Below are 12,841 nucleotides of genomic sequence, written 5' to 3'. Positions count from 1 at the left end.
GGTCGGGTATGGGCCCCGGGATACAACCTCCGTGCTATTCCCCAACTTCCCACGAGGGACGGAGTCTTGCCGATCGGCCCTGACTAGTGAAGCCTGGTTGCTGGAGAAGAGATGGTGTGGGCGTGGGCGTGAGAAAATGTGCTGACCGCTGGAGTGTGTGTTGGGGAATTCTGCTTATCAGGTTCTCAGTGCAGTATCAGTCAACTTCCCATTTCCAGACCGCATACGAAAAATACAACCCCAAACAGCACCCTGTAATTGTGATAACAATTGCGATAGAAACGTGGGGGCCAAAGTCCTGTTGGTCTTCTTTTCGCACTAAACTCTCTAGAAACCATTGCTTGCGTGATAGTTCGTGACAATGTGCAATGTTGATGCAATTTCCAATAACTCCGGTGGGCCGCAAGAATCTCAAATCCCAAATCCCAAATCCCAAGCCCATGGTCTCGCTTGTAGAACGCCAAAAAAAAGATGCTGAAATATCCAGAGACCCGCCTCAGCGCTTCTTACCAAGCGCATCCGCTTCCGCCTCGGCATCGTCGTCGGCCTCGCCCAGCTCCTCCTCCGCCTTTGCGGCAGCCGACGCCGCGGCTCCCCTCGCGTCTGTCTTTTCCCTTTGCTTCTCCTCATTTGCGGCATCCTTCATGATCTCGTCCTCACCGTCGCGCAGAATCTCTCGTGCCTTCTTGATCTCCTTTTGCTTCTCAAACACCTCCTGCACCTTTCCGAGGAACACGGGGTTCTTTCGGAACGCAAACTCGAAGTCCTCGTACTTGATCTTTTGCCGGCCAGAGTAGTTTGCCGCCCGCGTCGCCTCGAACGCGATGGATTGCATAAAGTCTGTGAGGATCTCGTCGAGCACTCGGACCGTCTCGGGGAGGGGGTTTTGAACATCGCCGTGAGCGTAGAGCAGCTGCGCCACTGTAGTCGAGAAGAAAACGTTAGATGTGACAGGGACGTTGTAGAGAGCAAGGTGAACATACGCTCCGCATGGCTAAAGTTCATCTTTCCGACATTCTTGCCGGCTCGCGCTCGAGGCTCCATTGTGGAAGAGTTGTATCACGCCGTAGCGTTCCCCAAGTGATACACAGGTACGAGAAGTAGGATACCGAGGACTTCAAGATCGTGATTGGAGATCAACTATGCGCAGCCTCGTCGTAGAGATGTAGTCGGATGCCGGGAGAGATGTGCTCGGCCAGCCTTGCAACGGGGGGCTTTGGTGGGGCCGGAAATTTGTGGGGTCCAGCAGACGTCACCCCTTGCAAGAGGACACGGCTCGGCGAATCTTTACCCCTAAGCACACATTGCGCATGTGAGAAGGCTGAAGCGATTGCTTCGAGCGACGTTTGCGATTCTCGACGACGACTTGCCCCTCGCGTGTTATAAGTAATCTCCGTTGTTGTTTTTGAAAGAGACCAGATCAGCACTTGCAAAAATGGTACGCGCGGTGCTCTTTTACTCCAATTACGCTCTGCTAACAACGCCATAGTCCGCCCTCTTCAACTTCCAGTCCCTCCTCCTCGTCCTCCTGCTGCTCATCTGCACGAGCGCATACGTCCACCACTTCACTCCGAGTATCATGGACAGGAATAAGAACGGGTATAAGATGCGACGACTCCCAACACACGGCGCGATGAGCTGACACCAGCCAGGTTCATGGGCATCTTCTGGAAATGCGCAAGGATAGGAGAACGATTGAGTCCATACATAAGCATATGCTGTGTCCTCATGGCTGTATGTCCAGATACACCGTTCGAACCACTCTCTGACTCCTAACTAACCTGTTCGTCTAGGTCTCCATCCTCCTGAACTAGATCTCATGTTTACCTACCGACGGGACGTTTCTGTTTTACCATGATTACGATAGGCTAGGAGTTGGGCTGGGACGAAGCATAAACAAGCTAATGGGCGGTTTCGCGGCTTCCATGTGTACAAATCTGCAAATTCACGATCACGATCTTACCATTCACCAAGAACAGGACATGCTGTGGAGTCTGGCTGGCTTTCCTCATACAAACTTCAGCCCGCCGCCAGTGAGACTCACCATCCAGCGAGTTTGCATTACATCCAGACTCCAGCGAGCCGCCAGGCCAGAAGCCGAAGCCGAGTCTGGAATCCCAACACAATCTGGATCCTGGTCAATGGGCGTGCCGTGGTTACCTCGCCTGATAAGGCCAATTAACCAATTGATGCACTTCATTGCCGCAAGGCGCCTGCGTGTGTGCATGAGTGCGTGCGTGCGTGGGACTGGAGTAACAATCTCAGTGAATCGGACAAGGCGTGCGGAACTTTGCTTGTCGCACAGACGACGCAGTGCCTTCTTGTCATTTCGACAACTCGGCTCTCAGATGTGAAAGAGTGAGCACAGAGTCGGATTGGCTCGTCCAAGCGTATCGTGGTTTCGTCTTGCGCATTGCGCAGAATATTGCCATGTCTGACCGGACGGCACAATGGCTCGCGATTGAAGACGGTTTCAAAAAATTGGTCCTTTTCCATGTCTCTGCCGTGGATGAGGCACGGCAAGGCGTCAAGGCTGAAGATAATCCAAGCCCTGGTTCGCGCCTCACGCCAACACACTGGGTACCTAGGGGTACAGTAGCAGTAGTAGCGCGGCAAAGGCACGCTGTTGTTGAGCCGCAGAGAAAAGAGTTCGGATATGGAGGGGTAGGTAACATAGTAGAAACCGCTTCTCCCCTTTACTCCTTTATTTACACATGAACGAACTTGTTGTACAAACGTGATGAGATTGCAGGACGAGGCGTTGTGAGCTGACCACAGTCACATTGCTTGGGTCATGGCATGAGGAAGCAGATTCACAATTGGATTGGTGTAACGGAACATTACCGCAGACTGTGAGGCGTGGGAAAAAGAAAGGAAACCAAGATTCTCCGTACTCCATTCAAGAGGGGAATCCGGGGCGGTTCGACTAGGTAGACATGGGGGGCGAACTGCCCAAGATCGGATAAGGAGGACGGGGTCGTTGCGGAGATGATGGCCCTGAGTCCCCTTTTGTTGGGACCGCTTCAGCCGCATTGCACATTTGCCAGTCAGACCCCACGCCTCGGACGGCACGAGCTGGTTGGGACGATATGAAATGAACTGGGCGGCTGAAGGGATGACAAAGAGTTGTCGTAACTCCCAAGAGCCTGAGATGAGAAGAAACCACAGCCAGCAGTTATGTGACTTCAAGCCCAAGCAGCAGACGCAGCCAGCCACATAAAGCACATGAAGGAGCCATGGCCCAGACAGTCAGACGCCGTCATATACGAGCGTGCAACACACAAATCACCATGAGCCTTTTCGTTCGCCAGACAAGTTGCTCACCGGACGCGGCTGTCCACATCCCGCACCGTGAGAATAGGTACGAAGCAAGTGGTGTGCTATGCTGACCGAGAGGATTGCCCTGCGCCGCAAGTTGACAAGCCCGCCAGAGACCGAGTCTGCGGCCTTCCGCGCCTGGTTCCTTGGCGGCCCCGTGGATCCCGGCCCGAGCTTTATCGCCCCGAGCTCGGCCTGAAGTTTGAGGTGCCCCCCAATTCTGACTCGCTGCTACACTACCACTGCAAAGGTGCTCAATGCGTGAAATTGAACATCGTGATGGATGGGAGGGTCAGCAAGGAAAGTCTTCCTTTGACGCGGACCTCGAGAGTTGAAGCTAAGCGCCTCCTGGTGTGGCCGATTTGCGCAAAAGGAGGCAGCCGAGATTTGCCAGAGTTGATCGGACTTTGCAGAAAGGATGCTGGGTGTGGAAGGCGCAAAAGCAACGCCATATGTGTGATACTTACTGTACGGCTACATACGCAAGCTGAGCTGGACGGATGGATGCAAGCGGTGCGTGTATGCAAGGCGCGAGTTCTAGGCGATTCGAGACGGTGATACTACCCAGTAAGACACTGCTCCTGGAGGGAGCATCTCGCTCAAGGAATCGGAATCGCCTTCGGGGCAACAGGGACCAGGCGCCCACGACCACCAGAGAGTTGGGGTGGCGACATTGTCCCTTGATTCTACTGTACGGCACACCGTCTTCTGGACTTCTCGCCCTGCGTTTCCTTCCGACTCCATGGCTAAAAGACCAACATGCCGACTCTAGAGCATACCAGTCGAGCATGTAAGCAGAGTTGTTAGCTTCGAGATTGGGAAAACCCTTTTCGTATTGGGGGTCCTGCATGGCGCTATCGACTATCCCGCCCTGGCCGGAAGCAGAGGTGATTGTTTTGGCTTTTGCTAGAGCCAGGGACGGCCAGATGAGCAACCTTTTTCTGTCAGTTTCCGGCCCTCGCTCTCTGGCCGCGTGACCGTGCCGTCCTTTTGCTCAGCGCCTATCTGCGCAGTAGCGCCTCAACTTTTTGTTGCGGTTGCAAGGGATAGAGGGAGTGGCTTGTATCCCTGCGGGTCTAGGTTACTAACAGTGGGAAGAACCTCAAGGTTCAGAAAATTCCTCGGGGCTTCAGCTTTGATTGCAAGTGCAGAGACAGTGCAGCCTCGCCATGTCCGAGACGGTTTCGTTTCTGAAGTGCGTGTGGCTACCTCTAGACATGGGGGAGGGGGTTAACAGGACCCCGCCAGCTTGACGAGACGAGCTGGACATGGGTACGAGCGAGCGAAGTGGTGAGGCGGCTGACGATCTTGGAACTTTGGGTGCATTGGACGTTGCTGCTTGTCACGAGGGGCATGCTAAAAAAGATACAGCCCATGTCAGACCTGAGATTTGGTGTTGAGACTCTCAGTCGAGCATCTCGGGCATTGTGAAACTTATCAGAGGCCAGCCATTCTTGCAAACCGAGGCCTTTGTCGCTGCTGCCGCTTTGTGCTGCCGATATTACCTAGACAGCGCCGTTGGGTGGGCGTCGAGAGACCACCACCATCTCAGCCACGACTCATCCATCGCACGAAGTGTCGATGCGGCTGCGGCTACCGCGGTCATGGCATGCCATGGCATGGCATCCATTTTTATGGCCTCGCATCGTCTTGGGCAGGGCAGCATTGCAGCATTGCAGCACCAGCAAGTTCTGAGCCACGGACGGCCCAGACAAAGGTGCATCGATGCGTTGGCCACTTCGTGTTCTGGTGGATGGCGATGCGATGTGGGCTCCACACGGATGGTGTTTTGTCTTGCTGCGAATGGACCTGTGCTGTCTCTTGCGCAGGTCCTTGACTCATAGCAAGGGGGCCTCGAGGGACCGAGTGATGAGTGTGGGTGACAACAAAGACAAAGAAAGAGCCCAAAGCTGTCGGTCAGACATCCATCGGAGTGCTAGCCAGCTGGGCACCGGACAACAGGCACATCAAACAGACGCCAGCCAGAGCCAGACCGACTCTCTCACAGGCTCGACTCTGGCAAGAATGAACCGGTGGTCTCTTCGCTGGCCTGGTGTTGAACTTATGCATCCTCCCTGCTCCGACAGGGAAGACCAGGAGACCTGACGAGGGCAGCCCCCAGAGCCCAGCGCCAAACCACACCACAACGCACCACCACCGTCCGACCGACACAGCGGCACCATGACCTGCACCCGTCGACGAGTGTAGCTAGTCATTGCTGGTAACACTCTTTGTGGCCGAAACGTGGGTGAACCCTGACTTGCTCGCCCGCCCTGAATATCGCTCCCCATCCGGGACGCTATTTCCACGTCCCGACAACACCATCAAAGTGAACCTCCACCAATCCAACACAACAATATCCCTTAGGCGGTGCCGAGGTGCTCCCTACACCTTCCCGCGCATGGAACATGCTGGCCTTCCTTCACCTTGCAGCGGACCGGAGCACTAGGTAGGAAGAGATTAGATAGACCAGAGCCAGGTCCCAGTACCACCACGCCGGGATGCGCTACCTGCGGCGCTGTCCAATTGGCGACACCGAACCCTATCGATTGCCCGTCGCCTTGCTGAATCGACGTCTGTGCACCCGTCGTCGAGTCCTGGAGAGGTTCTGGAAGTGCGATGACATATCCACTCGTGAAGGCCTCGACGAAGTCGCATTATCTGGCGATGAGGGAAATGGCACGACGGTCTGTGTCAACCTCGGATACTTTGCTGCCCTCCCCATCGTACCTCACACGCACCCCTGCCCTCATCGGAAGATTACAGCGATAGCGGTGTTTTCCCGCCGTGGCGAAGCGCAACTGTTCCGTGGGGAAGGAGAGCCGCTGACGATGGTGTTTACATGCGCAGGCTGTAGGCGGAGGCGGCGACGGCGAAGATGATTATGAGAGCAAGCAGATGTGGTGGTGGCGGAGGACGGCATGAGCGGGATGCCACTGCTGCTGAAGGAGTGTCGGTGTCGGAGCCGAAGCCAGCGTTGCCGCATCGCGGGCGCTGAATTGACGTAGTAAAGAGGCAGTGCCTCCGGGCCTCACTCCAACAAGAGTCAAGAGCCCGACTCTTCAGTCAGCACGTCTCCTCGGATTTGAGGGCGAAGTGACCTCACACTCAACCAACTGACTGCTCTGCTGGCCAGCGAGAGTTGCAGAACGACTCGTAGCGGCCGAAGCAACGCAGCTGGGGCGGCTCATTAGTCGCCAGCGACTCCGCCGTCCACTGTATCTGCACGCTTCTGGCCCGCTTCTAGATCAGCGGCGGCGGCGGATGGATCTTTCAGTGGCCCCTCGAACTGAGCTAGCGCGACCCTGGTGATCCCTAGAGAGCCCTGGAAAAGTCTTCCTGGGGCGAGCGTCCAGTGGCACCCCCAGGACGGTTCAATGGGAGGAGTCCCGAGTGACTGTGATGCCCCTGGAGGAAAAGGCGGGCCAGGCCAATCCCTGGGTCCGTTTCGGTCGATGTTCCTGGGACTTGACCCTCCTTTGGCAGCTTGGAGGTTCCCTACCCTGTCGTCCCAAGATGCATGTGTTGGTTGGATGGATTATGGGTATCGTCTTGTTGAGATTCCTTTCATCCTGAAGCAAGAAAATGCACGTAGAATGTCGAGGATGCTCTTCACCTCCAATCGTGCTCAGTGTGTGCGTGCGTGATGTGGCTTTTCTGCCGCAGACCTCAGACGTGCCAGAGTTTTCCCGTGTCATGCACAATCCGTTCCTTCCTTTTACGACTCCCTCCTGCCTCCATGGATCGATCCCACCTTCATCATCCCGTGGACCCATCCATCGCTGAATGGCCTCCACTGCCTGTGGGGTCAGACTGTACATACATTGTCATCGTCGCCATCGTCATGACCATGCTGACACTCGACTTCGTGTCTACCATTCGATACCTACCTACTCAGTGCTGAAAGGCAAACGAGAATCGTTACGAGACGGCAAGATAGGGTCAGCTATCCCTATGTCCTCGTGGTCCACCCTGGACTGACTCAAGTAGCGCCTGACCTTTGATTTCCTCTCATCTAACAGAGACGGGAGGCCGAGACGATAGCAGCAAGATGGCTCAGATCCAAATATCGGGAGGGTCACGCTGTCGCTGCAGTGTTAGATTGCGCTACAACCCTCGTCGGCTTTGCCCACGCACCGCACCCGACGCTTGCGCACCTGCACCAGAGCTCCAGCTGGGTCCCGTCCTCCGGTGGCGGTGGCTACCGACTTTTTTCTCCCAGTGAGAGGAACCTCGACCGCTCCAGCTCATATCCCGTCCTCGGCTCGGCTGGCGCTGGCGGTCCTGCCCTAGGCCTAGGCGTCTTGCCCTGCCCTGGACACAGTCGGTGCAGGTGGTGGCTAACAGGTATAGCACAGTACGAGTCCGTCCGCTATTGCTTCGCGGCCATGGGCCAGTGACAGGCCTTTGGCGTGGATTCAGGAGGCGGTTGGCGGAGACTTCCACTGCTGTTCCCAGGTTGTTAGTGCCAGTCGATGCAACGCCTTTTAACCTACACCACACCTCCCTAGGGGCACAGGTACACTGTACGGAGTACGCGCACCCCGTACCGGCCCAGAAACAGCTAAACACACCATCAAACACGGCACCCCCCCCCCTCTTAGAATTGGCCCAGGACTGCCCGCACTGGCGCGAACCCTGCAAATATGAGCGTCAGGGTCGACAAGTACATGTGGATACCACGAATCGACTGGAATGGCTAGGGGGTCCAAGAAAACACAGGAATATTGCAGTGACGAGCATGGCCAGACCATTCCGTTTATTTTTGCCTCCTCCGGGGATCGCTTGCCCCTGCTCTGTCACCCACAGGTCACTGGCCCACCACCACACCTTACCCATCGGGCTGTCATGCCATGCCACGGCTCTCCGCCGTCGGCCTCCCTATTTTTTTCTGGCTTGGTGGAAAAGACCTTTCTTGACTCGAATCATGGATGGTTCTGCCCATGAGTCTGTCTCAAGATCAAGCTCGAAGGTGGAGGAGTCTAAATCCCAACCCAAGTGGCACCCTGCGTTGTATCCATCCCCATCCATCCATCCATATCAATATCCCCGTCTGCACCCCTTTCCGTCCCTTCTTTCTTCTTTCTCCCTTCCTTTTCTTCCTCCTTTCCTATTTCTGTCTTCCCATTCTGGAATTCTTTCTCCTCCTAGCTCTTGCTGCTTGTTCTGAACATTCTTCGCTCTTTCCGGAACTATAGACCAGTACCATAAACCGACGCCTACTGCTTCTTACATGGCCACCTTGGATCGATAGAGTACCTAGACAAAACAAGAAAGACAACACCACGACCGAAACGAACTGCAAGGCGACGCACCGACAGGACGCTCTGAAATAAGAAGAGGGCATAACCAGCCTCTGTTACACAACGCAATACCAAGCATAGCCTCCTGCAGGCAAACAAACACACCGTCCGACCCGGGCCTCGACGACCAGCCAACGAGTTCTTCTCGACATCCCGACTCTCAGAGCACTCAAGGCGGACAATTCGACATTGAGAGCCATCCCACAACGATTCATATACCCCAGACCATTGATTCACCCACCTACTCGGGCACTTGCACCCTCCCATGTAAGTCAGCCGCACAATCTCGACAGCCTCTCCCCTTCCACAACCTGTCGAATGGGCCAATCCGTCGACTACCTTGTCCTCGGAACACAACGCCTGGTCAGCTCAACAGCCATTAGCCGTCTGCATCTGCAGCTGGCCGTTTGGCTCGTGACTGTTCGGGCACGTACCTCGCGTTCAACTTGCGCCCTCATGCTTTCGGCCCCTTTACAGTGCTGACCAGCTGTCGCTTCTAGTATCTCCCGAGCCCACACAAAGCGATAATCTTTGACAAGAGTCGCTCTTGACTTTACCAGACCAAACCCCTTCCTTAACGACAACAAAAAATTACTGCCGCGACGAATTGTTGTTATCGGGCATTGGAAGGATCCCTGGACAAGCCGGAAAGGAACACCATCACCAACCATGACGGCGGATCAGGGGTATGGACGCCAATTTGGGCGGACGAGGGAGAATCTGTCGACCTCGGCTCCCGGGCCCAATGGCGAAGGCGATGCCAGACCTGAGAAGGAGACAACGAGGAAGCCAGCAAAGGACGAGAAGGTTGAGGTCACGCAATCATCACAAGTCTCACCACGACGGTACACCGACCCTTCACATACAGCATCCCCAGTGGCGGCGCCGCTCTCGCGGAACCCATCCGAGACCTCAACAGCATCATCAAGTCCGGCCCCCGAAACCCGGAGATCTCCTGCTTATCAACCCCTCGAGCCCCCAGTTACCAAGACAAGTCTGAGCGAGCTCGAGGTCTCCAAAATAATCAACAACCCAAAGCTAAGGCACGATATCAATTTTGACCCTGAGCTACACTTTAGACCCAATGTGGAAGGCGACAAGGGGCGAAGGAAACACGACCGCGCGAGTGTTTTCTGGACGAATCTGAAGGAGCAACTTGTCGAGTTCATTGTGGATCGCCCAAGCTTTTATGAAAAGTACGGAACGGGAGACGATTGGTGCTTGCCAAAGCTTCTGAAGTCCGTCAAAGAAATCATTCAAACTTTGGTACCACAGCGGGACCGCCAGTTTCTGGATGAGGGACTCAACGTTGATCTTTTGATGCAACAATTCCACAGAGGCATTGCTGATCTTGAGAAGCTCGCCTCGTGGCTCTCACGGGTCCTCAAGTCACACTGCGCACCCATGCGGGACGACTGGGTCGACTCGATGCACAAGCAACTCAGCAACGGAAACCGAAACAATGACGTGGATGAGCTTGTCAATGGCATGCGAAGTCTACTCAGCGTTCTTGAGGCGATGAAGCTGGACGTTGCAAACCACCAGATCCGCTGCCTTCGACCAGCTCTTATCGAGGAGACGACAGCCTTTGAGCAAAAGTTCCTGATGAAGAAGCTCCGAAACCGCAAGATGGATATCGGCGATGCGAAGCCTTGGTACCAGGAGGCAGCTCAGACGTACCCGGCTGGAGCTGGATCCATGTCGTCTCATTTCGGCGAGATGGGTGTCTTCTTTGAAGGACTCTCCCGATCAATGCTTCCTTCTGCCGGCGAGAAGCCGCTGCCAGGAACTTTCTTCTTCGACGAGGATCGACTAGGCAGGGTTCGGTCCGACATCCTTGACGCAATCAACCTCGACGTGTGCATGCGCATGTTTGATGATCTTGATCGGGTTGCACGATGCAATCTGGCCCCTGCCTTTGCCAGCCTTGGGTCAGATGACGATCTGCCCATGTCCTCGAGCAAGGATGGCCACGAGTTCAACTTCAACACTCCCCCCTCACTCTCGCGACCTGCAAGCGTTGCTCTTAGCTCGGCTGGTTCGGCTTCGTCATCACCGCGATCTTCCTTGGTTCTCCCTTCGTATCTTGCATTGGATGCCAACGAGAGCAAGACCAAGGCTCGAAACGTCCGCGAGTCACTGGTTGCTCTGCTCCAGCAGGCACCTCATGATGCCCACTACCATGAGAAGTGGCGAACCATGGCCCCCTCGCTGGCCCTCCAGATCTTCCGATTTACCAAGGCACCCATGGAGATGCTCCCTTCGTTCGAAGATAAGCTGACAGAGAACGTTTGCAACATGTCTTCTCCCATGTATCAAGAGATGGAAGAGGCCTACCGCGGCCGACTCTTGACTGAGCTGGCTACTCGGGTCCGCTACTTCAAGGCACTCTCAGGCGTTTGCCTCTTCTCGATTGCTACGGGCAACCGGGTACCAGTGAGCAGCCGCAGCCTCGACGCTGGACGAGACCGAGAACTGGATGCGGCCATCCGTATGGGCCAGCAGGAGGGCGGCATCGAGGATATCGCTACGCGTATTGCTCATGTCGGCGTTGTTCACTGGAGGATCTGGGCCCGGATGGCCTACATTGACGAAGACGACATGTCGATGGACTAATCTCCTTCACCTCGACGGTTGGTCGTTGGACCGCTATATCACGCTTATCACCTTTTTAATGGCGAGTATTTCGCGCTCTGCACAATACCCCTTTTTTCTCGTCTCTCACTGGGTCCCGAGCCACACCCAACCCGGCTGGACCGAATCACAACCTCATGGCTGTTGTCCCCTGCGAACCTACCTAACCCAGGTGCGGGGGAGGGGTAATGGTGTATTCAAACAAAGGGCGGGAATGTTAGATTTTTTTGCTTTTCAACGGTGGCTGGGGTCTTTACACTTTGCCCCTTTTTCCTCGGCGTTCAGGACGGACGGATGGTTGGGCGGATGGATAAGGGGGACGGCAGGAGAATGGAGCCCCCCTGATACACGGCGCCTGGGCGGTCTTTGCATTGGAATTCGTCTCGTCATTGATGCTGTGCTGGCCCGGCGAGCGGAGGAGGAACATTGCATTGCATTCTTTACATGCACGGCAGAAGCCGCCCACGCACTGGGGATCAGAATCAGCCTTTTTTACGCAAGCACTTGTACCACTCTCACTCGCATTTAGATCAGACTCGTTTACACAAGCTCGTTTACTTGATATCCCTTCTGTACATATACGAGACGCCGCTTCTGGCATTAGACTAGACAAGGGTTTGAACTGGAATTGAAGCATACCACTTTGTTAATCTCGATTCACAACGCAGCGTCAGTGGTAGAACTGGTCTTTATATCAGTCCAGGGCATATGTCTGGGACCTCCTGGAGACCAGATAGCTTGAGAATTATGTGATTCTTCATCTTTCCATGTGGATTGACTTGTTGAGAAGATGAGGCAGGCAGGCCACAGTCTGAAGACCTCGATTGCATCATCAAGTGTCGTCCAAGGTGAAATGTTCCTCCTGTTGAGTGCCCAAAAGGGTCGCCTGGACCTTTGGTCATCAGAGGGGGGCCACGTGAAGAGCATGGCATGCAAGTGATGCTTCCCACCAAAAGCCACACGCCAAAGAACCATTCTGCCAGCCTGCATTTTGAATCGCCACCAAATCAAGGGATACCCGAAGAACCATGTGCTCGGGTTTTGGAGGGTGCAGGAATATTTTGAGGGATATTTATAGACCGAAAGCTAGTTTTAGTTTGCGCATTCACAGAAATAAGTCGCAGTTGAGCAGACTCCTCATACTCCGAAGTCATTGTCTTGAGGAGGATCTGAAAGGAGAATGCACAAGGTGGAATAGGGAACGTTGTCGGAGAGGAGTACCGGGGAGCACTCTACCAGCTCGATTGGTTTCGTAAGAAGGCGACTGGTAAAATACGAGGAACGAGAGCCTTGCATCGGCTTGTTCTAGAAGGAAACTGTTGTGATTGTGTCACCATAAGCCACGAGATTGAGTTCTGAAAGCGCAGGGCTGAGATTTTAACTTTTTGTCCCCCAGGATTTCAACGGTCTCCGAATAAAGTCCCGTGATGTTTATCTCAAACCTTTTCGTTTTTTTATCAATTTTCTTTGTAAAGCTTGTCTCGTGTTCTTTGGTAAGGCGAGACTGTTTAGGCAATAGTAATCACCCATGGTAGTCTCTGATTGGCCATCGCATGAGTTGCCAACTTTGCTACGGAGTATATATT

The 12,841-nt window shown here is 54.6% G+C and overlaps 3 protein-coding genes across 3 annotated transcripts; 2 read left to right on the top strand and 1 right to left on the bottom strand.

Annotated features, from left to right (window-relative positions):
* Positions 1-496: 496 nt before the first annotated feature.
* On the bottom strand, positions 497-1,044 carry NCS54_00530300 (Hypothetical protein; the record flags this gene model as incomplete). Its single annotated transcript, XM_053150814.1, has 2 exons — positions 497-921; positions 984-1,044. The coding sequence occupies 2 exons, from the start codon at positions 1,042-1,044 to the stop codon at positions 497-499; spliced, it is 486 nt and encodes a 161-aa protein (XP_053006789.1).
* A 391-nt stretch (positions 1,045-1,435) lies between these two features.
* NCS54_00530200 (Protein kish) lies at positions 1,436-1,814 on the top strand (the record flags this gene model as incomplete). Its single annotated transcript, XM_053150813.1, has 4 exons — positions 1,436-1,438; positions 1,490-1,599; positions 1,653-1,734; positions 1,794-1,814. 4 exons carry the CDS (start codon positions 1,436-1,438, stop codon positions 1,812-1,814), a joined length of 216 nt encoding a protein of 71 aa, XP_053006788.1.
* A 7,476-nt stretch (positions 1,815-9,290) lies between these two features.
* On the top strand, positions 9,291-11,237 carry NCS54_00530100 (Hypothetical protein; the record flags this gene model as incomplete). Its single annotated transcript, XM_053150812.1, has 1 exon — positions 9,291-11,237. One exon carries the CDS (start codon positions 9,291-9,293, stop codon positions 11,235-11,237), a length of 1,947 nt encoding a protein of 648 aa, XP_053006787.1.
* Between the last annotated feature and the right edge of the window lie 1,604 nt (positions 11,238-12,841).

The sequence above is a fragment of the Fusarium falciforme genome, chromosome 4 (genome assembly GCF_026873545.1).
Source record: "Fusarium falciforme chromosome 4, complete sequence".
In the NCBI taxonomy this organism is placed as follows: Eukaryota; Fungi; Ascomycota; class Sordariomycetes; order Hypocreales; family Nectriaceae; genus Fusarium; species Fusarium falciforme.
Note: the sequence above shows the minus strand (reverse complement) of the source record. Positions and strands in the feature narration are given on the sequence as shown.